Source organism: Marmota monax, unplaced genomic scaffold, assembly GCF_021218885.2.
Source record: "Marmota monax isolate L192 unplaced genomic scaffold, Marmota_monax_Labrador192_F-V1.1 WCK01_AAM20220418_F8-fsc00310, whole genome shotgun sequence".
Taxonomy (NCBI): domain Eukaryota; kingdom Metazoa; phylum Chordata; class Mammalia; order Rodentia; family Sciuridae; genus Marmota; species Marmota monax.
In genome coordinates, this window is record NW_026692085.1 from 928,821 (window position 1) to 954,003 (window position 25,183).

Here is a 25,183-nt window from a genome sequence, read left to right on the forward strand (position 1 = left end):
AAAAGCAACCAATGAGGTGAAGAGAGAGGCAAATTTTTGCCACATGCATGTCAGGTAGAGTATTAATCTCCAGGATATAAAAAGAACTCAAAAAACTTAACACCAAAAAAATAAACAACCCAATCAGTACATGGGCCAAGGAACTGAACAGACGCTTCTTATAAACAAATCCAGCCCGCCTTTAGAGAGCCTCTTTATTTTTTTGAGCCTATCTCTGTTTAGTCAGTTTTTGTGCCTCTGTGACTAAGAGACCCGAAAAGAGCGATTTAGAGGAGGAAAAGCTTACTTGGGGGCTCAGGGTTCAGAGCTCTCAGTCCATAGACAGCCAGCTCCATTCTCGGGGCTCAAGGCGAGGCAGGACATCGTGGCAAAACAGTGTGGCAGAGGGAAGCGGTAATGATCGGGAAGCAGAGACTCTGTGCCCCCAGATACAAATATATACCCCAAGGCCACGCCCCTAATGCCCCACCCCCTCCAGCCACACCCCACCTACCTCCAGTCAGCACCCAGTTAATCCCACCAGGGACTAACTCACTGATTGGGTTAAGGCTCTCATTACCCAATCATTCCACCTGGAAACCTTCTTGATTGTCTCACTCTTGACCTCTCGGGGGACACCTCCCATCCAAACCGTAACAACCTAACTTCTTCTCCCAGAGGGGACACCTGGCCGTCCACAAGCTGCAGGCCATAGCTTTCATGCGTTTTCCTCTCCGCCATTCCTACTCAGGCAGGGAAACCCAGCCCCCAGGACCTGCAGGGAATATTACTCAGCATTAAAAGAATAAAATCATGGAATTTGCAGGTAAATGGATGGAGCTGGAGAACATCATGCTAAGTGAAATAAGCCAATCCCAAAAAAACTAAAGGCTGAATGTTTTCTCCAATAAGTGGATGCTAATCCATAATGGGGGGGGGTGTGCATGAGATAAGTGGAGGAACTTTGTCCTGCTGGCCTCCTCCACCTCACCTCTCCCTGGCTGCCTCCTGTCCTCTGCCCTCCACTGACCTCTCCCAGGCTGGACACCCATCCCCACTTGGAGCTCTGGGTCTTCAAAGCCAGCACAGAGCCTGTGACATTCCAGGAAAAATTAGCAAAATGGGGAGACTTTAGTCAGGGCTTGCAGCTCTGCTACCCGTGGTAAAAGGCATTGTGGCACAGGGAAAGTGGGCCTCAGACCGGCCACTGGAGATGGCACTGTGCTGTCCCTCAGAATGTCGGCGAGGCCTCTTCTGTCTCCTCAGGCTCCCTCTCCCGTCCCAGATCACAGCCCAAGCCACAGGCCCCCCAAAGAGCCAGCAGCAGGCCTTCTCTGTCTGCACCTGAGCCTGAACGTTTGCTAGTCCTGTCCCAGGGTGGGAGCTGATCTGAGGTGGACAGGCTGCCCTGGTCCACAGGTAAGTGCAACACCTGAGAGTAAGAGCCGGCCATGACCCTTCTTAGAAGCCGAGGTCACGAGAGCCCGTCCAGCTCCCCAGGTGGTTGTAGCCGCAGATAAGTGCCCTGGGAGCAAACCCCATGTCAGAGACCTGGGTGACGACCCCCTCCTGAGGCAGCAGCCCATTAGAGCAGCGAGCCAGGTTCCGGTGCCCAGGAGCGACTCTGCCCTCCTCCAGGTCTAAGCAGATGGGTGGCCACAGCACGGAGTCTGGGCAAAGGTGCAGCAGAGCCGTGTTGAGGGGCACTGGGGGGCAGTGGACAGTCAGCATGGCGGCTGTAAGGGAAGGAGAAGCCAGCGGGGACCAGAGGTGGGGGTGGAGGATGAGTCCAGCAGAGGCCTCAGCACCAGGTGGACCTTTCCCCCCAGCAGCTCACCTGGTAAGGAAAAGGAGCAGGCGGTAGTGAGGGGCCCACTGTCGGGAGGAGCGATGACCATGTGGCAGGCAGGAGGAGTGCCTCCCCACAGGAGCTGTGAGGCAGAGAAGAGCGACACCCCATCCAGAGTGTGCGGGTTTGACATCACCTCTGGGGAGCTGGTTAAAAACGTGGGAGATGATGCAGTTTGCTGGGGTCAGCTCCTGCACTGAGCAACCACCAGTCCTCACCATCAGTGTCTCCAGAATCAATGTGACCAGTGTCCCCCTTGTGATCCACGCTACCAGAGCCAGCGTCATCACCGACTTCAGGCTGCAGCATCGCCTGCTCTGAAGTGAAAGCTATAATCCAGATCTTAAGTTAACATCTCACAGGAGGAAACCTCCCATGGAAAAATACCATGGAAAAGTCCACACTGATACACTTGTTATGGCAAGGCTATAATTACCGCATCGCCGTCTCTGACTTGGGAGCTACATTAGAGAAGAAAAGTTGAACAAGCCAACTCCTATTACGGTGACCGCCTTCCTGGTTGGGGAGGGGGCAAGGGGTAGGAAAGATGGTGGAATGAGACGAACATCATTCTCTAGGTACATGCATGACTACACGAATGATGTTACTCCATGTATGACCAGAGAAGTGAAAAATTCTCCATTTGTGTACAAAGAATTGAAGAGCTTTCTACTATCATGTATAACTAATTAGAACTCAAAAAAATTAAAGGCGTGCTGGAATTGAGAATCAGAGGATGAATGGGAGGAATTGAGGGGCCCATGTTCTTCTCACTCAGCTGGTGAGAACCTAGGCAGAGGAGGAAAAAAAATGGATGATGTGAGGCACAGTGACTGTCACTATGACTTACTCATTCTTTTAAAACTCCCCATAGTTAATGTTTACTGTGGCATTGAAGTGTCTGATTGGCTTCCATGGCTGGTGACGAGGATGCCTGTGAGCTCACTGCTGATGTTTGTGTGGTCTTGGCCTGAGCGAGGCTGGCTTCTTGTCCTCTTTGGGGCTCCGATGCTGTCCCTGGACCCAGAGACACTTGGAGAGGAGAAACTCCCCACCCTAACAGCACACAGCCCTCCCCATGTCCTTTCTCTAGAGGGTTTATGATTGGATTTCCTTAGCCAGCGGTGAAGGAAGGCGCAGAGAAACGATGGAAATTCCTACCCACAGGGACAGCCTGTAGAGAGGAGTGAGGGCTGGCGGCCCTCGCTGGATGCACTTGAGTCTCACGTGGAATGGAGGAGGAAGCAGTGTTTGGAGATCAAGGAAAACCCTACTCTCAGGTTTCATCTCACGCCAGTCAGGATGGCAGTTATCAAAAGCAGACAAAGAACTGCTGGCCGGCTGGCCTGCGGGAAGGAGAGCTGGGATTTCACTGAAAAATACCATCCAGACTCTGCCAAAGAGCGGAGGAAATCTCAGAACGGCGTTTGCGGGTTCAGTTCTGTTGACTCCAGGCACTGTAGTTCTTGTCTGCTTCCAGAGTTTGCATTGTCTAGCTGTGTGACTCCAAGAAATAATGCAGTTGGAATACATTTAATAAAAAAATTAATAAGCACTCAGTGTCAGGAAAAGTTAGTTACAAAAGAACCCAGGGTAAAACAGAACTGAGTTTTACCTTTGTTTCCTAGTGCCACCAAGATGGGAAATGGGGACCATTCAGCTCACTGGAGGAGGTGAGCAGTCTGGGAGCCTCTTCACCTGGGTACACTGTGCTAGGATGTCCCCTGTGCAGGTGCCACGGGAGACGTTCTTGCGGGAGGTACAGGGGGCATCCAGTCCTGCTCCCTCATTTTTCAGGTGGGCAGATGGCGAGCCAGAGGAGGAAAAGCCCGTCCAAGGACGAAGACGTTGGAGGTGGTTTCTCTCATCATGGCACCCAGTGGCTGGCCCCATTTGTGACCTGTTGTCTCACTGTGACTGTGGTCAGATGTAAAAGCTTGCCTCGTGCTTCATCCTGTCCGGGCAGCTGCAGTCCCTCTGGATGGGCTCGGACTTGGGGGTGGATGTGAGGCGGGGCTCTTCAGCGGATCTCAGGCTCATCTGTGGCCACAGCCTCGGGGTGCCAACTACAGCAGGATGGCTCAGGGCCTCTGCCGGCTCCTGCCACTCCCCACCCTCGGAGCCACCCGGGGCTGGTCCAGGGAGGCCTGGGCTGGGGCGGAAGTGTCTGCACGGGCCTGCGCCTAGGATGGGGCTGATGTTGGCCACAGTGAGGGGGAAGGACTTGGCACCGGGCTGGGGCAAGGGAGGCTGGGCAGGGCTGCTCTCTCCCGGCATCCTCCTGGAGCGGGCCATCAGCAGGGTCATGGGGCTGCCCTCTTGGGGTGAGGACATGGCCACTTCCGTGGTGGCACTGAAGTACAGTGTTGTGCTCTCCTGTCCCTCGCTTCCTCTCAGCTGCCCCCCTGCAGTCCTCCCCTGCTCCCTGGGGGCAGCCCTGGCTCTCTCCTTTGGGTTGTCCTCCCCGCGTGTGGCTGATGGCTTCTGGGTGGGCACACTGTCCTGATGATCACTGGCAAAAGAGATGTAACTCGAGGTTTCCAAGGCGTCCACCTCTGCTTTTGGGGTCCCTTCAAACTTGGAGCCTTTCTCTAGGGTTGAAGCATCATGGGGGGATGACAGGTGGGCTTTCTGGGTACATAGGGTCTGCCCCTGCAGACTGCAGTGTTGACTGGACCCCCATGTGGGGGGACAAGGGCAGCCAGGACTGTCCTCTCCCAGGGCTGCGTTGATCTTGGGCACATTTCCTGTTTTTAGGGCAAGTTTCACCAGCAGCCAGTGGTGGCGGCTCAGGAGGGACCCTTCCCTGGAGCCTGGGTCCCCCGTCTCTGCCCCTGGAGGGCCCTGCTCTGGGCTGGGGGCCTTCTCCACACTGGCAGGCACCCAGCTTTCTCTGTGGCAGGACTCTGCGCTCTCAGGCCTTCCGGCTGCTGGAGCCGTGGTCTGGGGTGGGGCCTCCTGCTCTGCGCTGTCCCTGCCAGCAGGGCCTCGGCACGTCCTCACGAAGCCTGGCCAGATGTCTGTGGATTTGGGGTGTAGCAGGCTGTAATAAATAACCAGCGACACACTGCCTGAAAAGACAGAAAGAGAGTACCAGGTCAAGTTCTTGGAAGTCCTGCAGCCGCCTCGTGGTTTGCGGTTCCAGCCATTTTGAGTAGAGCAATATCAGTGGGATCCAAAGTGAGACTATTTGGAGCCTGAGAAATGCATGTTCTGGGGGAGTTTGCAGCTTCTAGAATTTGCAGCTCATCTTCAACTGGAACAAGAGAGCTTGACTCCTGCCGATTCTGGGTCTTCCTTCTCAAGCACACTCCCACTGAGTGCTCGGGTTGTGTGTGAGAATATGTGTGTACATGTGTATAGCGGGTGTGTAGCACGGGGATGTGTAGCATGTGGGAGTGGGCACACGTGTGTGAGTGTGCAACATGCCTAGAAGAGCTCTTAGTCAACACCCTGGGTGGAGGGGCCACAGGGCTCTGGTGCTGGCGGAGGGCTGCAGCCCAGGCCCATCCTGCTCCTGAATAGACACATCAAGGAATTTCCAGGAGCAGCAGCCGGGCTTCCTCTGTGTGCAAACATCTTGGTCACACTGTTGCCTTTTTCGTACATTTTGATCAGGAGTGTTGACTGCTGGGTAATCTCTTTAACAGAGCGTTCCAGTAAGCCTCCCACACAGCGCCCAGCTTCCTGCGGCACTGGAGGAGCACTGGGCAGGGCGCTCCTTATCAACCGCAGGAAACGGGAGGAAGTGCTCGGGAGAAGAGTCTGAGGGCGCCAGGACACGCCAGCGTGACAGCTGCAAGGGGCCCCAGGACTCTGCCCCAGACCCTCTGTCTCTCAGGCCAAGGGCCACTGCTCAGGGCTCGAACCAGGGACAAAAAGGGCAGAATCCCTACATGGTCGGTGTGGCCTCTGCAGCAGGCCCTGATCACAACTTCTGCACACTGCTTCAGACTCTCACATTGCTGGGAGGGACCCAGTGTCACCTTTTACAATGAATGACCCAAGACGAACCAAGCTGTGGGGTCGCAGAAGTCCTTAGCACACAGATCCAGTGAAAAGTCTCTTCAAGGGCCATGCCATTTGCTGGTTTTGGGTTGTAGTCCCAGGCTGGCAGGCAGGAGGTGCTCAATAAAGAAGGAAAGGTGGTGGGGGCTAAACGTGAGCTGGGACTGTCTACTTTCAGCCTGAGCTCTAGCTCTTTGGTCTATAAATCTCCCTCCCTCCTTTCCTACCTTCTTCCTTTCCATTTCGTTTCATATTTAGTGATATCAGTTTTGATATAGTGTATTTGATTGTAAGTATAGACATGATATAGTTAATTCTCAATAATGCCTGCATTTAACAACTGGCTCACAAAATTCCTTTCCTTTTCATGTTTTTGTATCTCTTCCTGCTGAGGATTCCTGAGGCCCCCCGTGAGCCAGGCCTGCTCGCGCTCTGCCTTCAGCGGAGAGGGACGGGCAGGCCCACTCTGGCTGAGCCCTGCCTGTGTCTTCCCACCCCGAGCTTATAGGACTCCGCTGTGCTTCCCCTGAGCCAAAGAGGTCAGTCCTCACGGCTGGCTCCCCCGTGATCCCACCTTCCACGTGGCCCCACCCCCCAGGGATTGCTTGGCAGGGCCGGGAGCCTCTGGGAGCCGCAGGTTCTCACCTGCCTGGGCAGCCTGCTGTTCTTGAGATGGGCCATTCTACGCACACGGGCAGCTTAGAAATGAAAGTGCCGTTAGCTAAGCTGCGTTATGAAGGACTACACGGATGCCCTTCAGTGGGCAGGTGGTTCACCTGTGGTCCTGCCATGCTGTGGAAGGCTGCTCAGCCATCAAAGGGCCGGTGAGGGAAGAGGACCACCCAGAACTGGTACCACAAGGGCATTTACGTAACATCCTTGAAGTGGTACATGTGCAGAAGAGGAGGGTGGGTTGCTGGCCAGGAGCTGGGGGTGTGGTGGGGTGAGAGGAAGTAGGCACTGTGGGGGTCTTTGGTGTGGGAGGGTCTTCCTGTCTGGGCTATGTCACATTCTGTCCTGGTTGTGAGACTGTGATATAGTCTTGCAGGGTAGAAACTGGGTGATGGGTACAGGAACTCTCTGCATGATTAAAACTACAACTATCTGAAAATAAAAGTTCATCTGAAGAAGAAGCATTGGCTCAGCCGCCCACTCTGCCAAGCCAGGACTCGGGACTCTGAGGAAGAGGAGGCAGACTTAAGGCCCAGGTGGTTGGGGCTCACGTACTGGGAATCTCCTCTGTGCTGTGAATGGTCTCTCACCTCAAAGGCTTTGTGTCAAGGTTGCTCTTTCCCCGTCATGGCTGCTCTCGTAGGCCAGCCCACCCCCAGAGCTGTGAGCAAGAAAAAGGCCCTAGGTCCCTGCTGCCCACCTCTCTGGGGAGGGCCCAGGTGTCAGGTGGTCTTGTTGCCTCCATGTGCCTCCTTCAGAGTACAAGTGGGCAGAGGAAGGGATGGGGCGTGGCAGGACCTCAGGACCAAGGCTTGTAGTGAACAGTGGGGGATCCTGGGCAGGGGCCACTGCCACGTGTGGTGGCCATCCTGGACAATCCACCACAGGCTCAAGAGCGGCTGGCAGGGCGGCGGTGGGGGGCAGGCTGGCATCATCCTTCAAGTACAGGGATGAAGCCCCTGCTGAGCTCACCCCTATCAGGGAGGCAAGGTCAACACGTGGACACAGCAGTGACATCAGGTTGTCCATTCACTAAGCCTGACTGATACCTGAAGCCCCCAAGCATGGTGCTGATGCCCATGATGGAGCTGGGGTGGACGCAGCTAGACCACTTAGCAACTGCTGGTCTCGTGGAGTCTCCTAGAGACCTCTGTGCAAACTCTCTCCAACCAGCGGCACATGTGACAGACACCAGAGTGCCTGTGTGGCCAGCAGGAGCTCCCTGTTCTGCTGTGGATGGTGTGGCCAGGCCAGGACAGGGAGGAGAGGGAAATCGCCCGAACCCCATGGGAGCCTGGAGAGGGGCTGGCACAGGAGGCATTTTGGCTACAAGGGGCTGGGCCCAGCCTCACCTGAGTTCCCAGCAGTGAAGACAGGACAACAGGCCTGATCTCAGTTTCTCTGGCCCTGGAGCATGGCCTCCAGCCACAGCACAGTGGCTCTGTCCTCAGTCCCTAGCCCACCACCTCTGAACTCAGTTTCCTGTCCTCTGAGTCCGACGTAAAAACAAGACAACCAAGTTGAGAAGGCAGCCACGGTGGGTCTTACCTATCAGAAATCCAGACAAGACCCCAGCTATGGTCCACAGGCTGCTCCATGAGGCCCCCTGGAGGAAGTCAGTGGCCAGCACCAAAAGAATGATGTCTTCCAGCAGCATTACCTGTGGGACCAAGGCAGAGCCACCACCTGTCAGAACAAGGCAGAGCCACTGCGCCCTTCCTGGATCTGCAGCTCTTCCTTGCTGTCTCCAGGGTGCCCAGGCCGAATGGCCCCTAGAAGCAGAACCCTCATCCTCAAGGGAAACCTCTCTGCAAGGGAGAGCCTCCTAGCATTGCTCATTAAAATGTCAGAGTCACAAACACTGGAGCGGCTGTGGGGGCTCCCTAGGGCAGTCAGGCTGGGCTGCTCTTATTCCCACCTCTGTCTCCCGCCCAGGCTGGGTGTAGGCAGGGACTCATATCGTAACACGATAATGAAAGCCATGTGCAGAGCTCAGGGTGTCACCGAGCTCCAGTAAGCTAGAGTCACAGACTTTCATAACAAGTCTAGAGATTTCCTGTAAACAGGAGCACCTTTAAGGGTTAATTTGTTTTGCACCACGCAGTGGCAGTGGGGGAGGGGATCTCCCTGGCTGGAAACCGGTGGCTGGTGGGCTCTCCCAAAGGCACCTGCCTCCAGGCTGGCCTGGCCTATCAACTTGTTTCTAATTTTTAAATATAAAAAGTAAATTTTTATTGAAATATGTAAATTAACAGCACATAATTCAAGATTATACAGATGGTCCTTGATTTACCATGGGGTTACCACCCAATAAACCCACTGTAAATCGAATGTTGCTAAGTTGGAAATAAGTCTGAGGTACCTCACCTCCCAAATACCCTAGTACAGCCCAGACTGCCAAGTGTGCCTAGAATACTTACCTTCCCCACTTGGGCAAAGTCAGGTAGCGCCAAGCCCGCTTATAGGGAAGAGTGGACTGTCTCACGTAACTTAATAGTGCATTAAAAGTGACAGAATGTCAGCATGGGTGCAGCTCTGCTGCACTGCAAATCAAATAATAGAAGTTGGGACCATCTGTACACTTCACTGCTGACCGTAAGACATAGGAAACTGAGTTATAGCACTGACATGCTCAGAAAGTCTTCCAAAGATTTGCCCTGGTGATTCACTGGCTTCATCTTAATCCAGGAAACTCAAATAAGTCGAGGGTTAAAAACTCTTAGGAGCTGTTGTGGGCGGGGTCTCAGCAGCCCCTGTGAAAACCTGCAGTCTTTCACTCTGACTCCTGACAGATGTCTGGTTGGTCCACAAGTCTGGTGGAAGGCAGACTGGTCCTCTGGGCGCCTTCCACCTCAGTGCTGTGATCCTCTGCCTGTGGCCCTTACGATATCTGGGCCTGACCTGGGCCTCCCTCTCCAGGGGCTTAGGGATGGGACATGGGCTTCCAGGAGTGGAGCCGTCACCATCCTTGCCTGAGGGACACCTGAGAAGTAAATGAATAGGGGGACAGTGGAGTGCAGAGGCTCAAAGGCCCTGTGGATATGGCCCCTGGGGCCTCACGGCTGTTAGGGGACAGATGAGGATGGGGGATCACAAGGTAAGAGTAATTCTGTAACCACTCCCCCTCCGTGCTGACGCCCATATGCATTCTTTTCCTCAGTGGACAGGATACGTCACCTTCCTCAGCAGACTACCTGTTGTTCACTGCAGGGGAAATGCAGGCCCAGGAGAATACTGATGGGAGGAACCCGGGAGATTTTTGTGACCAGATCCCAGAACTCTGGGAGATAAGGAAAGTTCTTCCTAACCAGAAAATCGATCTGTGTGTGGTTAAGAATTCAACTAGAGCTGGTCAGCATGAGCCAAGGTGACCTAGAGTTGCCATGACAGGGAAGGCCTGAAAGTCTGATACCGTCCTGCTGTCAGTCGAAAGTCAAGAGGTGGACCTGGGCAGGACTCTCTGGAAACGTCTCTGGGATCCCCAATAAAACTGGAGTTCAGGAGAGGCACACAGTCCCTGTCTTCCCTGAGAGGACCCACCCTCTCCCTTGAGAGTGTCCCCTTCTGCTTTCCTATTCCTTCATTAAACATTCTTGTTACTCTGGGTGACATGTCTGCAATCTTTCTGACTCAACTGCAAGAACTGGGGTTTGAAGAGGGGGTCTTGGTGCTGCCTCAGTTTCTGGGAGGGCCCCAACTCCCTCACCAGGACCCAGTTGGCTCAGGCTCCTGGAGGTCTGAGGCCCCCTTGGGAAGCTGGGTGGTCATCATCTGTATTTTTCTTATAGTTGTTACCGTCTCTGTTGGTGTCTCACCATCTTTTTTAACCGTATTTCCTTTCGAATGTGTACCCCCCTGGAGTTTGCCTGCTAAGGCTTGTGACGTCTGTCACGTGTCTCGCCTCCATTTATCGGTTACTTTGTGCCAAGCTACTTATGCTACCTGTTGTTTGCTCTTCATAAGGCCCTTGGAAAGTAGATGGGTCTTGCTTGTCACAGGAACACTGAGGGACAGGTGGAAAAGGCTGCGAGGATCTGAGTTCTGGGTCGTGACCAGCAGGGCTGGGGTTCAGTCACTCGTTAGCCTTCGAAACCTGGGGCCTGCCCCCTGGGCCATATTGTCTCTGCTCTTCACAGTGCAGCTCAACCTTCACCTTCTGGCCACCAATGGGAAGCCGTGCTGCTAGGTCCTCCAGGTTTTTCTCTCCTGCCTTGCCCACATTCTGCCTCACTATCATGTGAACTTACCAATATGAATTTTTTTAAAAAATGGGTAGAAATTTCTTCTGGAATAGAAGCAACCTGAAGACTGACATCAGGCCACCTTTGAGATTGTCACCCTAGGTAGGACCGCATCTGGAACTCGGTGATAAACACCTGGTAAAGACTGAGGTGATGACCAAGGCTGTTTTGTGGGACGAGGACCTGCAGGGACCCTCAGCAGACAGCAGAGAACACACCAAACACGCCTTTGCCACAGTGATGCTCTGGTGGCACCTGGACGTCGGCTCAGTATTTTCACAGCCCGTCGTCTCCATTCAAGACTAATTCCTTTTAGAATTTTCCTGTAAACCATGCCAGTCCTTCTTTCATAGCTGTGTGCACACTCACGCTCCTGTGCACACAGACACACACACACACTACAGGCCACACACATTCTGGGAGAGCCGGGATGAAAGAGTGCCCCCATTGCACTTGCCGAGTAGAAGGTGGCCATCCTCCTTCTGGAAGGGCTGTCCCAGAAGTCGAGGTAGCAGAGGATGTACACGGCCCCCGCCAGCAGGTTGAAGAGTCGCCAGTGGCAGGTGCTGTCGATGATGTCACTCTGCTGGGCTACGAGCCAGAACGTCATCACCAGCCAGTGGGCACCTGGGGAGAGGTGAGCGGTGGTGGTCAGGGTCCTGGGGGGAGGTGGGGGAGGGGGCAAGAACACAGAAGCACGGCCTGGAAACCTCCCTCTCTGCTTGGGCTGCACTTGCCCCAGCATCCAAGAACAGACACCAGAATCCAGAAGAGAGTGGAGGAGTGGCAAACCGGCCAGTCCAGCTCTGCACCTATCACCTCTCGAGCCTCCCAAAGGGCACTGGCCTAGTCTGGAGACTCGGGAACAAAGACGAGCTGCTGCCCTCAATGGCACATGTCAGATGTTACGTACCCCTGCCTTTTGGGTTCCAGAAAGTTTTTAAGGAGGCAGTTACAAAATCGACTCTACTATTTTAAAATTGTTACTACATGAGCCAAAACCCTCCATACCCACAGGGAAGGATTCTATGTGGTCCAGCTATAGTTTTTATGCCTATATTTTAAGATGAGTAATATCCTTCTAGAGTTAAAGCCGAGTTTTTAAAAGGATGAATAAAAACATCGTTAATTTCTCTTTTGGAGCAAGTCCCCCCCCCCCCCAATAACTGTATCAAATGTTTGTTCTGGGCCCAAGAGCCAAATATCTCTCAATGTCTCCAGTTCCCTTAAAACAAGAGTACACTGTTCTTTCTTGCAGAGTGTATTCACTGATGACCAGAGGAGACTGCTGTCCTTGGCAGAGACACACAGACCCCATTCAGGAGTGTGCAAGGCCAGAGAGACTCCCTGTCATCACTGTGCATCTCTGTGTGCCCTGGACAGAGGGCTGGGGTTCTGAAGAGCTGTCTCGTTTCAGACAGAGACAATGTCAGAGCACTTTCAGAGACTATAAGCAGCTTCTCATAACTTGTATATTTTTGAACTGGGTCAGGGCAATGGGACCCCAGACCTCCCTCCTGTTTGAATGGCAGTTTTTCTAGGGAAAGATTTTAGTCTCTGATGTAGAATGGTGTCTATGCCCTGGGGGTCCCTAGGACTTTCGAGGCTGGGATATGTAAGCTATGGCGAGGTCTCTCCAGAGCGAGCTGCATGCCCTCCTTCCCACTCCACGGCCCTCTGGGAGCTGGGGTCTGCGTCTCCACACAGGGGGATCTGGGCTGCCTGTGGCTGCTCGGACCAGCAGAGCCCAGCGGAAGCAATACTGAGCCAGTTCTAGGCCTAGCTTTTAAGAGGACTGGCAGGTCCTACTTCCTGTCTTGGAATTCTCAGCTGCCAAGGGTGAGTCCAGGCTACTTTGTGGAAGAGCAAGGCCATGTGTGCACGCAGCCCGCTCCAGCCTCCCTGTGAACCCAGATGCCTGCTCTCCTGCTGCAACCACAGGCGACCTCTAAGCAGGAGCCACCGGCCCAGCCAAGCCAGCCCCAGACCTGGGGCTCATGATCATCAACAGTATTTCTAAGACATACTGCTCTGTGGTGTGGTGTTACACAGCAGTAGATGACCAGAGCGTGAGATCTGCTTACCTCCAACCACCAGGACCCAAACGCGGTAAGCTCTGCAGAACAGAGCCAGACTCAGGACGCGGGTCCCCAGCATGCCCATCCGCCAGAGCTGCTGGCAGAAGAGGGCAGCCCATGGCATGACGCGGTGGCCTGGCTTCAGGACACCCAGGAAGTGGGTGTAGGACACCAGGGCCCAGGACAGTGAGGACCAGGAGAGCAGGGCGCTGACTCCTGAAAGGGAAGCAAACAGACAGAACATTCCCCACAGGCTCCAAACAGCCACTGTTGAAGGTTCATTGCTTTAATGGGACATATAACCTCTCATTAAAACCCAGCTCTACAGGGGACACCACTGACCAAGCCCCTTGAAGGTGGAAACATAACAACATAAAGACTTCCCAGCCCCAGGTCCAAATCCTCTGGTCTAAGTTCTGTTTAGAACAAAGCAGATCCTGGAAGATGATGAATGTGGTTCCTTCCCAGGTGTTTTGCTGCTCAATCACTGGATCATGTGAAGGAGATTTAATAAAAAAACTATAATCAGAACATAAATGGCATCAGGCCCTTCGATGAAGATGCATGGAAGAATGATACAGTCCTGTCTTCTGAGCATTTGGTTTATGGACAGGAGGGGGAGGGAGGAGGTGGGTGAGGGAAGGAGGGAAGGAAGGAGAAAGGGAGGGAGGGAGGGAAGGAGAGATTGTGGAAGCAGGAGATGGAAATGTGCATCGGCTGGGATCTGAGTTGTGGTTTCCATGAGGCTCTGGAGTCAGCTCTGGCTGCATTAGGAGTTATTCTAGTGACTAAGGACACAGGGAAGACGGAGCATTCATCTCGCTGAGAACCAGTTCTTCCTGGGGTATTTTCAGGGTCATCTTAAGTGCACAATTTCTATCTTCTGGTCTGATCTTACAGCCTAACCCCCGAGGAGAGCCAGCTCACTGAGAATGCATTGCCCCAAGCAAAGCCAAATGTAGTCCCCTACGGGCTAGTGAGCACAGGATGCCCTCATTCTCCCAGGCAGGGGAAGTCTCAGATGGGAGGGTTTTGCCAACCAGTCACATGTTCATGTCCCCCTTGGGAAGTTGACAGTCTGAGCTCTGCAGCAAGAGGTACTCACCTGGCACAACATCTGTGAAGTCTGAGGCTAGAAAAACATATGTCTGGAGCAGCAGGTGGGGCCCCGTCTGCAGCAGGGCCTCCAGGAGCCGGAGCGCTGACAGGTCAGCCTCCTGCAGCCACAGCTGTCCCCAGTGGGGAGCCTCCTCTGCCTTTGACAGAGCAATTGATGTAGTGTCCCAGTGCCTAAAGAAGAGCAAGGGGCATGGTCACATGGAGCCAGGCTGTGGCAGGACTCAATAGGACAACCTCTTTCATTCAGAGACAGGTAGCATTCTGGGAAATACCCTAGGTACTCCTCAATGTCACCCAAAGTCATCAGTTAGGCTGTCACTGGGCTGACTCCAAGCTGGAGATGTCAGTTCCAATGGGTGTGCCCTGAGTTCTGGTGCTCAGCCAGGCCCAGCCTATGTGCCACAGACTCCCCACATCTGGGAGGGGAGGGGGAAGGCAGGTGAGGAGCCAGGACCCAGTGCAGGAGGGTCTCTCTGAGCAGAGCTGCCACAGGGCAAGGAAACCCAGACGGATAGGCTGGCAAGGTTTGAAGGCAACTCCAACTGACTCCCCTGCCCCAGAGCCTCTTGGGATGGGAATCAATTCCTTCAGCAGCTGCCTGCTCCAAGGTGCTGTGTGTGCTCATCTCTTTAGAGCCCAGAGAGATGAGAAAACCCTCATCCTCACACTCATGGAGTGCAAAGCTTTGTGTGCCCTAAAACTGTGACACACAAGAACCTTGTGCCCTAAAATTAAGACACCCAAGAAGCTGGGGGGCTGTTCATGCTTAGGGGCCAGGATGAGAAGGAGAAGCCGCCCACATGCACACATGCTCACGTGCTTGCACACACACACACACACACACACACACACGTGGATGGAGGAGAGTCAGGCTGTCAGGTGGAGCGTGGAAACCAGGCTGAGGCAAATGGGGAACCAGAGGCAGCTGGAGGCAGCTGGACAGCTGCTAGCAGCCTGGGGGACACAGAAAACAGCAGAAGGGATGAGCCCCCTCACATGTCTGTCGCACCGGGCTGCGCAGGACCCCAAGGACACTTCAGCTCAGCCCACCTGGGTAACCTTCCTAGGGTCTGGAAGGGGGTCAAACACCAGTGAAAGGACTTAGAATGCTCTTTTCTCATTCTGTTTCCCATAAATCCATCCCAGAAGCCTCTTCCTCATATTCTCATCTTCTGAAAGCTGTCTATAATGTGGTGTGGGGCACCTGCTAAACTGCCCAAAGGGCCCCACGGAATATATAACAACCATGCCACTCCCTGGTCACACTTGGAGGTTCAGTGGACTTGGAGTTTCCATTGGTGATGAGGTTTCTATGCATAGCAGCAACAAGGGAGGTGACCACTTGCCTGCTGTGTGGGCAGTGGTGCCTACAGCTCCATTTAGGAGCAGAACCTCCTTGTCTTGTCCAAGTTCAGAGACACAGTTGAGCAACCCCTGGGCCAGAGCCAATGTCCCTGGAAGTCCACGGGGGAAGGCTTCCCAAGCATCTCCCTAGACTCTGCCAGACAGGCAGACTCTGATCTTTGGCCAGCTCTGCTATGTCCAAGCAGAAGGTAGGGGGTCCCCTTTGAAAGGGTTTTACTTGCAGTGCTGAGGGCCTAGGGAAGATGCTTAGGGAAAACAGTTTTCCTTTTTCATGATTTGGAATCCTGGAGTGAACTGATTTCTTACTGAGTCTTTGAAGCTCCGATTCTGACACAAACTTAATGTTAAGAAAAAACATATGAAACCCCAAAAAATATAACCAGAAAAATGAACCATGTTCACTAGAAGCTTATGATTCAGTTTTGGAAAGAAAACACACGTGAAAGGATTGAGGAAGAAACCATCAAAATGAGCAGTGAGGGTGGAGGTGGAGTCCGAGTCCTGGGTAGGGGGTCAGGAGGTCTAGGAGGGCTCTCTGCGGGGAGGATGGCAAGGCCTGGTTGGGCAGCTGAGGTGGGAGGGAACCTAAAGGAGTATGTGGGGGCAGTGGGAAGGGTCCGTGTCTGGGAACTGTCAAGAGTCTGGTGGAACAGAGGGTGGGGCAGATGGTGAAAGGTTCCCGGGTGTGCTGAGGCTGCTTCCCTCCAGGATGCGGACGGCCTGAGGGAGGGCAGCCACCCAGGTTTTGTGACAGTAGGTCACTGGGGGCCCTGGGGAAAGCTGGGGTGATATGGAAGGTGCAGAGATCTGGCTACCTGGTCCTGAGATTCAACCTATCTGTCCCGGCCACAGCACACCCAGGCCCCCACCTGCTCTGGCCTGGGTTCTGAGAGCCTCGGCCGACTGTTGCTAGGGCAGCTCTTCCAGGCACAGCCTGCCACGGTGGTCTCAGTTCTCCCAGGGCTTCCAACTGCAAGCTCCTTAGGCTACGACCAAGGTCCCTCTACCCTGGTACTTTCCCTGCTCTAGAGAACACCCTCTTATACTGACTACAGACGTCTACTCCCCAGACAGAAGTTTCTGGCAGCTGCCGTGCCTTTGCAGCAACACTGGCGGCTTCCTGGGTCAGAGCCGCCTCCCCTCCCACGATGTGAGAACCTGCAGAGGCGCCAGGACCGGACCTCAGCGGGTGTAGGGACAGTGCTCTGCCTTCTGTGTGGAGGGCAAGTCTGACTCTTGGGGCTCTGCCGACATCCTTCTCTCAGCTCTGTTCCGAACTCAGCCTCAGAGACTGCACTCACACAAGTCACTAACCATGAACAGTCACCCACCAAGCGTGCCGAGCCCTGTGGATGACGGTCCAGGGTCCTGGTCGCATTAGGAACACAGGCTCCACACAGAGGCTTGGAAACACAACCCATCAGCCTAACTTGTCTTTAGAATTCAGTTTCTCAGCAATCTAGTCTTTCCTAACTAACAAGTAAGCATGAAAATGTGTCCACTACAACTAGAGTAGTCTATCTTGGGCCCAAGACATGGAGAATAAGTGATTTTTTTCTCCAATGTAACATTCCTGGGGATATTGGCCCTGTCAGCCTGCAGCTCAAGGTTTTGACTAGAGCTGTGTTTTACGTACTTTTTAAGTATTCAGTCTCCACCCATCTACACTGAGCTTATCTTACACGCCCTTAAAATTTGCCTCTTTCTTTTAAAGTACTTTTAACTTCTAAATGTGCTAACACAGAATGCATGCTGAGGAAATTAGCTAGGGACTCTTCTACCAGCTTACACTGAGTTTCAATTGAATTGACAGGCTTTAAAAATTGTTAAAAAGATCTTGGTGACATATAGTAGTAGAAGGGACACAAAAAGCCCAAATAGAAAAAAAGTAGCTCTTTGTTTAAACAAGCTGCTACTAATGTCAGGTTTGAACAGTCAGATTTAACATGAATATAGTTTGTATCATTTTGTGTTAAAAAAATTCAGCAATTTTGTTTTAAAGCCCTGAATTTTTATAAGCAACTTTCCTCAAGTTGGTTGTGTTTTATTGATTGTTCTGTTTTTGAAGGCTCCTCTGCATTTCCTTATGGAATCACTTCCTGTGGGCCACTGGGATCCAACTCAGGATTGTGCAAAATACCACTGTTTTGGCTCCCCCTACAGGTGACTTACCAAACTGTGATTTTAAAAAAACGATTTGCTTTAAAAGACTACTTTTACCATGTTTTCTTTGTGAGAGCTGAAAGTGCTAGCTTCAGAATAAGGAAAAGATTCTTATTTCTATTTTCAAATCTCCCTACTAAGGAAGTAGATTTCTGTGTTTTGGCTAATTTGTAATCTCAGAAAACTTGTAAGCTGGGTAGTTTCTTATGCTTATACTGTCATGAAGTTAGAACCAAATTTCTGGCTTGTTATACAAAGTGCCCACTCTGGCTTGATCATGTTCTAATATTTTGCCCCCTTTTCTGGCTTTTATTGTTTCTTTTTATTCGCTCAACCCCCCCTTTTAAAATTTTTTTGTGTTCTTTTAAATTATGTGTAAATTTCTTTGGTTACCTTCACTTCTTTATAATGATCAGATACACGTGACTAGTTGTCTTTCCTAGCTCCTAATTTTTGCATCTCTCTTCACTTACCCATGCTAATTTTCAGTATATACCAGAATATCAGTGTGCTTATGGAGGTTCTGAGAGCCCAGGGGAAGAAAAGAGGATGGAGTCCACTGTCAAATACCAGTACCAAGAATCTGGACATGCCCTGGGCCTCTTGCATCCCCACCTCTGAAGAAGGCTCTAGATGAGGTGGGCCTGAGGCTGCCCAGAGTCTCAGAAGGCACATCCACCTGACAATTACTCGGAAGGCTTCTCCTTAGCAACTACAGGACAAGTCAACTTCTCAGGCTATCAAACATTTGCTTAGGAAAGCCTGGCTCAGTTTCTCGATAGGTCACTTGCCCCTGAGGTCTCATTCTTGATGACTATGATGGCTGAGGTCAGGAAGAGGCCCGCGGCCCTCCTGCTCTCATTTTGAGGCCAGGCTGATTAGGGAGGGTAGGAGATGCTAGGCAGTGCTCAGAAGAGGCTGCAGGCCCCAAGTTCAGGCAAAAGATTCTCTGCTGCCTCCCAGTCCTCGGTGTCCAGTCCTCCCCGGCACTCTGGCACATGCAGGCCCAGCTGGGGAGACTCTGAGGTGGCTGTGGGTGTGTTTGTGGTGCCTGCTGACACAGACGGCCGACTGCGGCCTGTGACGTTGTGGTGGCTGCCCCATGTCTTTCTCAGGAGCACCTTCCACTCTGGCCTGAAGGTCCTCGGGGTGGGGCAGGCAGCATGCCATGCCCATGTTCTCTCTGGACATGGGGCTCCCACCTGTGAACCTGCCACATACTTGTTTCAGGGCCTTGTGAGAAAGTCCTAGGGACAGTGACTGTGACAGCACAAACCCTCAGAACAGAGAGCAACACTTGGCAAGGGCTCCTTCAATACACTTGGAACTCTTGAACTCTCATGGCCTTGATAAACACTGAACTACAGGCTTCACCAATCTGATCCCTGAATTCTTCTCCTTTACAAAAAGTCCCTTCAGCCCTATGGGATCATTGAGGCTGCTGAGAGCTGAAGTGCACATTTGTGCAAACTCACTGCCACATCTCTCTGACAACTCCCTGTTTCCAGGTGCTCCTGGGAGAAGCCACACCTTGCCTCAGAGGTGGCCTGTGGACCACAGGTAAGCCCACAGCACTAGATACATCTCTGGCAGCTTTTCTGTGGCAAAAACCCTGGTTCTGGCTCCCAGATGACTTCTTCCTTTCACAAAAGCTTGAACAGATGCTGCTGTGGGGTGTGAGGGTATGGGGGTGTTCACTGTCTAGCCTGTGGCTAACTCAACTATGTCACCTTCCTGGACTAAGATAATAGGTGTTCAAACAGAGCTGCCATGAGCAGCTTTACGTGGCTCCAAAGGTTGACCAAAGGATGGACACAACATGAAGACAGAATTTGGCTGAAGAGAAGAAAAAGCTTTCTAAAGGTTACAGATGCATCTAGGAGGGGGCCCTGGTGTTAGAGATGCTGGATGAGGGGATGTCAGTCTCAAGCAGAGGTGTGATCCTGAACTTCCAGGACCTTAAGGACAGAACATATGGACAGAGGTCAGAGGAGTCCCTTCTTGCACCTGGTCAGGCTCTGGAGGTGGAAGGAGGCTGGCTGTTCTTACCGCTTCCAGACGCCCAGCTGCAGGAGGTGCAGCATCACCAACAGGCTACGTCCCAGATGCCCATCTTCTCGGAACCACAGATAGCTCAGGCCCTGGACCAGGAAGCCAGGCAGGAGGACAGAAAACGCCAGCCATCCCCAGAGAAGCTGTCCTGTGGTGAAGTAGTAAACCACAGTACAGAGGCCTGGAGGGACGAGAAAAACCAGAGGGGTTATGGAAGGATAGGGCTGGACTGGGTAACTGGGCTGTAAGTATTTTCAAGTTTTCTGGATGTTACAATGCTCTGAAATCTTACAAAGTCTCTTGGGTGGGAAGAGACTACTTCTCTTAGAGGTAGCACAGGGCACCTCCAAGAGCATGCCTGTGACATGCAGACTGCCCAACCCAGAGCCACCCTCCTCTGTCTGGCCCCCACCCCAGGAGACAGTACTGCTCTGCCTTAGTCATCTCAGTGCCAGGAGTCAGGCGTCCAGGGGTCAAAAGAGCCCAACACACACACAAATCATCCATGTTAGCCTGTCCTAGACTGTCCCCGCTGTGCTTGGTCCTTGTCTAGGAGGCCCCAACCTGGCCTTTCTACCGTGGCTGCTGTCTTCTGCCGCCTGACCACTGTACTTCCTCAGGGGCCCTCTGTAGCCTCCTCCCTCTGGCACCTGTGAGGACAATGAACTTGCTTTCCTCAGCCTCTTGTCTATACACTCGACACTCCATCTCATTAAAAGACAAAACCAAGCAACCTAACCAATCAACACGGTGTCCCCACCGCCAGCAAGACTCTACTAGAACCCTGCCTGGGAGCTGGCAGAGCTGGCTGGCAACCGGGGCAGGCAGAAAGGTGACAGGCCTCTCTGGGGCACCTCCCTGTTACAAGGAGCTACGTGTACCAAGTACCTGGCAGCTAGGATGTGCTCTAAGTGTGCCGCCTCCTCTCTGGGACATGGTGCAGAGGACCAGCACTCCCCTCCTCACAGGGTCCTCAGTCACCCTGCACTGCTGCCCACCTGCTGGCCTTTATCCTCCCAGCTAATTCGGTGAGGCAGCCTCCTCCACCTGTGCAAACGTCAGCACCTCCCCACCGCGGCTGAGGATCCTATGAGGCTGGTAATGGAGGCAGCAGCGCTGGTGGACACGGGGATGCCCAGTAACTCTTTTAAATCACTGTTACTTGGATTTTACAGTATTAAAGTTTAAGTGGGTCTATGAGCACAAGCCATGAATTTCGGTGGCAAATGCACTGCCCGGAGGAACAGCTGGGAGTCGTGCAGCCCCAGCAGAGGCGTCTGGGCCCTGGGCTCTGTCCAGCGGTCTAACCGCCTGCGCGTCCCGCCACACACCGCCAACCCGGGCCTGCCCGTCCGGTTTTAGCCCTCCCCTGCCGCAGGGCAGGAATTGGGAGTGCTTGGGTAGGACCCCACCCCGGCTCCTCCAGCGCCACTTGGAGAAAGCGCTGCGGGTGCGCCCGGGGACCTGCGAGGAACCGCGGCGCAGATCAGAGAGAAAATTTCGAGTCAGCGCCCGGCGGGTCCCGAAGGCGTGCGTGATGGTAGCGGGCGCGGAACCTTCTTGATCCTGGAGCCTCCCTAAGGCCACCGACCCGCTCCCCAGAGGCGGGCTCGGAAGTCTGAGAACCGGAGGCGTGGCGGAAGTGGGCGGAGACACTCCTCTCCGGCACCGAAAGAGTTACACGTTCAAACGGGAAGGGCGCGAAAAGTATGGCCGTTTTGCTTTGCCTTCACTCGGCGGTTGGGTTCCCCGGCAGTCTCGTCTGCCCCACCCCAAACCCCAGTGGGAACCACTGTCCTTCAGGCCCTGGGTCCCCCAAGCCCTCGGCTCCCGAGCGGCCTCCTCGCTTCAGGCCGGCCGGGGCGATGGGGAGAGGCGGGGCGCATCTCGCACCACAGCACTTTGCCAAGCGCGTGGACTAAGAATTCTGGAGGGAGGGCGGGATGCCAGTCCGCCTTTTCCGGCGGGGGAATCCCCCATCCGTGGGCGACCCCTGGATCCGCGGAAGGGGTCATGCATGGGTGGGGGGAGGGGTGGAAATTCATGCAACCGCCGGGGGACCGTGCATTCCTGAGCGCTCTCGAGCACCGGCGGGGGGTTAGGCATCCGCGAGGGCTCTTGCAACCCTGAGCGCCCACTAAGGATTGGCGGGCGTGCTCCGCAAGCTGGGAGGAGAGCCAGCATGCAAGCACCCGCGCGCAGCGCTCTGCAGGCTGCCCCAGCGGGCAGAGTGGGGTCTGCGCCCCCGCCGGCGCGGGGGTGGGGTGAGGGTGGTGGAGGGAGCACCCGCCGGCGCCAGCCGCGGGCTGCGCTGCACTCACGCGCGCTCTGCTCCGCCGCCTGCAGCAGGGCGGAGAGCCCCAGGAGCCCCGCGTGCATCCTCCAGCCTGCCCCGCCGCCTGCGCCCGCCCCTTCCCCTGTCAGACGCCCCTAGTCGGGGAGGTTTCCGGCCTGAGGCCCGACTGCGGGAGGCATTTCGGCCAGAGCAGTTGGGCGCACGGGGGCTGGTTCTGGTTTATGCCAAGTTGCTAGCAGGGGAGGGAGGGAAGGAGGGAGGAAGGACAGATTCCCAGTGGGGAAGTCCCGTTTAGGTCTGGCCCCTTGATCTGGACGTAAGGAGAAGTGCCCTTTTCGTGGGTCCTGGCCCTGGGGTGCTGCTGAAAGCAAGTCCGGGAGAGGGGCGGGAAGGAACTGAATTAGAATCGTTAATTGGATCTTTGAAATCTTACAATTATGTGGCCAGAAAAACGCAGGGCGCGTTCCGTGGCATCTCACCTCCAAGTCCTTCCCAGCCTCTGCTCACAGAAGCTCTCCCCTTCCGTCCTTCAGTTTCTCTTCTCTCAAAAACCTCATTGCCCTGTTCGCTCTTGCCTACCTCCCACCTTATATTCACTCTCAACCCCTTTCCAGTTTTCCTCTCAAAGGGACTATGTGGCCGCATGCACGTGGAAGCAGTACTGTCATGCACTAGAATATGAATATAAAGTTGAAATCACGTACAGAAATTAGGATGAGGAATAAAGGCTCTTCTTGGTTGGTGAGAGATCCGCGTGATGTTCTGTACCTCTGTCAGCATTTCAATTTTAGAAAAAATTTCTCTCCAAATCCTAGGTATTACTGGAGGAACACACATGTGTCCTACATTTCCTATGTTAAGAAATCTAATGATTTAAAAGCTGGATGGTGAGGCTTTGCCTTGGGACAGCAGCAGTTTGAGTGAGAGCTAAGATCATTGTCTTTGGCCTTGAAGCAAATGGAAGGGTTTTGGAAAGAGAAGCAGAAAAAAGAGTCACAGAGAAAGGGCTGAGTTGCTACCTAACCACCTCCAACTTCCCTCTGTGACTGCCCTTGACTCAGCTTTTTTCCCTGAGCCACTTTCTTCTGCAGTCACCTTGGATTACAGGAACAATAGGCCTGGTCCAGGAGCCAAAATTACTTCCAAGCAGTGGCTCCCTAAGTGGGAGCAGTTACCCCACGAGGACACCGAGGCTGCTTCCTGCCCCCCAAACCTGCCTTCTCACATGGGAACCATGTCCCCCTCAAGCCACTGTGACCTGCCCAGAGCTTCATGAGCCAGTCCCCAGACAAGGATCAGCCTGACCAGTCCCTGGCCAGGACCACCCACTCCACAGGCTGTGGGAGCCCTGCAGCCAGGCAAGCCCCCAGTCCGGGCCTTTGTTCCCCTTTTCTGCAATACCTCCAGCCCCTTGAAGATAGATCTTTGGTCACTGATCCTGTTCCTCATCATTGCTGTCTCCTTGGCATGTTGGGGCTGGTGGCTGAGCTGGTCTATTGGGACCCCTGGGGCCAGGGCTTTCAGCCGAGGATTCTGGTTACAGTGACTCCCATCCCAAATCACAGCCGTGAGGTTAAGCAAGTGGGCAGGGAGAGAAGGTGGTGGTGTCTTGTGGAAATCTCTTGGAAGCTAGAGAAATGGATGTTTCTAGGGTGTAAGTCCCCACCCCTGTCCACCCCTCTGCTTCTCCCCTCTTTCTGTGCACCTCCCAGCCAAGGAGTGGAGCTGCTTCTTAATTCTTGAATCTGGCTGGTCTTGGATTTGCTTTGACCAGTACAATGTGGTACTAATCCTGATAAAAATTGCAATAAGCAATTTATTGGAGAAATGGGAAGAGGTAATTCATAGAAAAGAAAAACCTGAAAAGGCCCAATTTACTAAAGAAAACATAATCCAAAACCAAAGAGAATTGAAATAATGCTCAAATCATTAATATTTTGAGAAATGCAAAGCGCAATGTAATCACATTATTGCTTTAGTTAGATTAAAATCATGAACTTGGATGATACTCCAGGGTTCGTCTAGAGCACGAGGTGGCCCCCGTGCTGGGTGGGAGTGTAGAGCCATCCTGAGGAAAAGTCGAATGGTCTGCTTCAAAGCCAGACGCGGTGCTCCACAGTTAGGGTAGTTGTCATTTTAACTTCAGATACACGCCTTGGAGTCTTTGATCATGCTTTTCTTTTTACATTATTGGAATAAAAATGTGCCTTGAGGTTAATATTCTGCTTTTTCAACTCAGTGAATCAGGCTCACAGTCACATAGTTTGATCTGATTCTTATTGGCCTAGGCTTTGTATTCTCCTGTGTTGAGGTGCAGTGATTTTTTTGTGAGCACTGTGTTGGGAATGGAACCCTCGTCGCTAGCGCTCTACTACTGAGCTGCACCCCGAGCCCAACGTGCCCTGATTCTTTACCCTATAGTTGAACATGTACTTGTTTGTTCGTTTGTTTCTTTTTTTTTTTTGTAATGCCAATACTGCTACAATAACCATTTTTTTTGGACGTAGTCCTCCCCTCCCTTTTCTGTTGGAATATGTTTTAAAAGATAAATTTCCAGGTGTAGGTTATTAGACTTTATGCTCCTTACCAAGAGTGCAAAGAATCCTGTAGCCCTTGGTAGTTTGTAGCAATCCTTGAGGGCCTGGACTTGGACGAGAGGGCAGTTGTTTCTCATACTGCTGCTGCTGACCCTCGGATGACCCGTGAGGGAAACATTCTGGGCCGAGGCTTCCAGAGAATCTCCGCGGGTGCCAGGGGAGGGAGCCTGTGCTATCTGCCAGGACTCTTCTCATCCCCACTCCAAGCTATTGGAAGAAATCCTCCCTTTGTCTCGTCCAACCTCCTCCACACCAGAACCGTGGTCAGTTTGCAAGGGCAGGCGGAGTGTGTAGACAGGATACAGGCGCATTCGCACTGCACGATGGGTGTCTCCAAAACACGAAAGCCACGCAGTGCAGGCAGATGTCCGGTAGGTGGCGCCATTGCACCATGTGTTCCAATCCGTCTGAGGCCGTCTAAAGGGAGAAGTGGAAAAACCTGTTTATAAACATATTTGGAAAACAAATCAGTGTGGGAAGAACTGCGTTTTATTTTTTGGTACTGGGGATGAAACTCTGGGGGCACTCCATCACTGAACTATGTCCTCAGCCCTTTTATTTTACTTTGAGACGGTCTTGCCAAGTTGCCCAGGCTGGCCTTGAATTTGTGATCCTTCTGCCTCAGCCTCTGTTGGGATTACAGTAGTTGGGATTATAGGTGAGTGTCACCATGTCCAGGTAAATGAATTTTAATTTTATTAAAATAATCCTTTGTACTTGAAAATCTTGGGTAACTTACAAATGCTTAGGAAACATGATCTCAA

General features: G+C 53.1%; 1 protein-coding gene across 1 annotated transcript; it reads right to left on the reverse strand.

Moving 5' to 3' along the window:
• Positions 1–504: 504 nt before the first annotated feature.
• Positions 505–21,905, reverse strand: Xkr5 (XK related 5). The gene is made up of 7 exons (XM_058584856.1): positions 21,848–21,905; positions 19,524–19,707; positions 13,933–14,117; positions 12,834–13,043; positions 11,207–11,376; positions 8,057–8,168; positions 505–4,899 (listed from the first exon to the last, which is right to left on the reverse strand). The coding sequence occupies exons 1-7, from the start codon at positions 21,903–21,905 to the stop codon at positions 3,752–3,754; spliced, it is 2,067 nt and encodes a 688-aa protein (XP_058440839.1). The 3' UTR covers positions 505–3,751.
• Between the last annotated feature and the right edge of the window lie 3,278 nt (positions 21,906–25,183).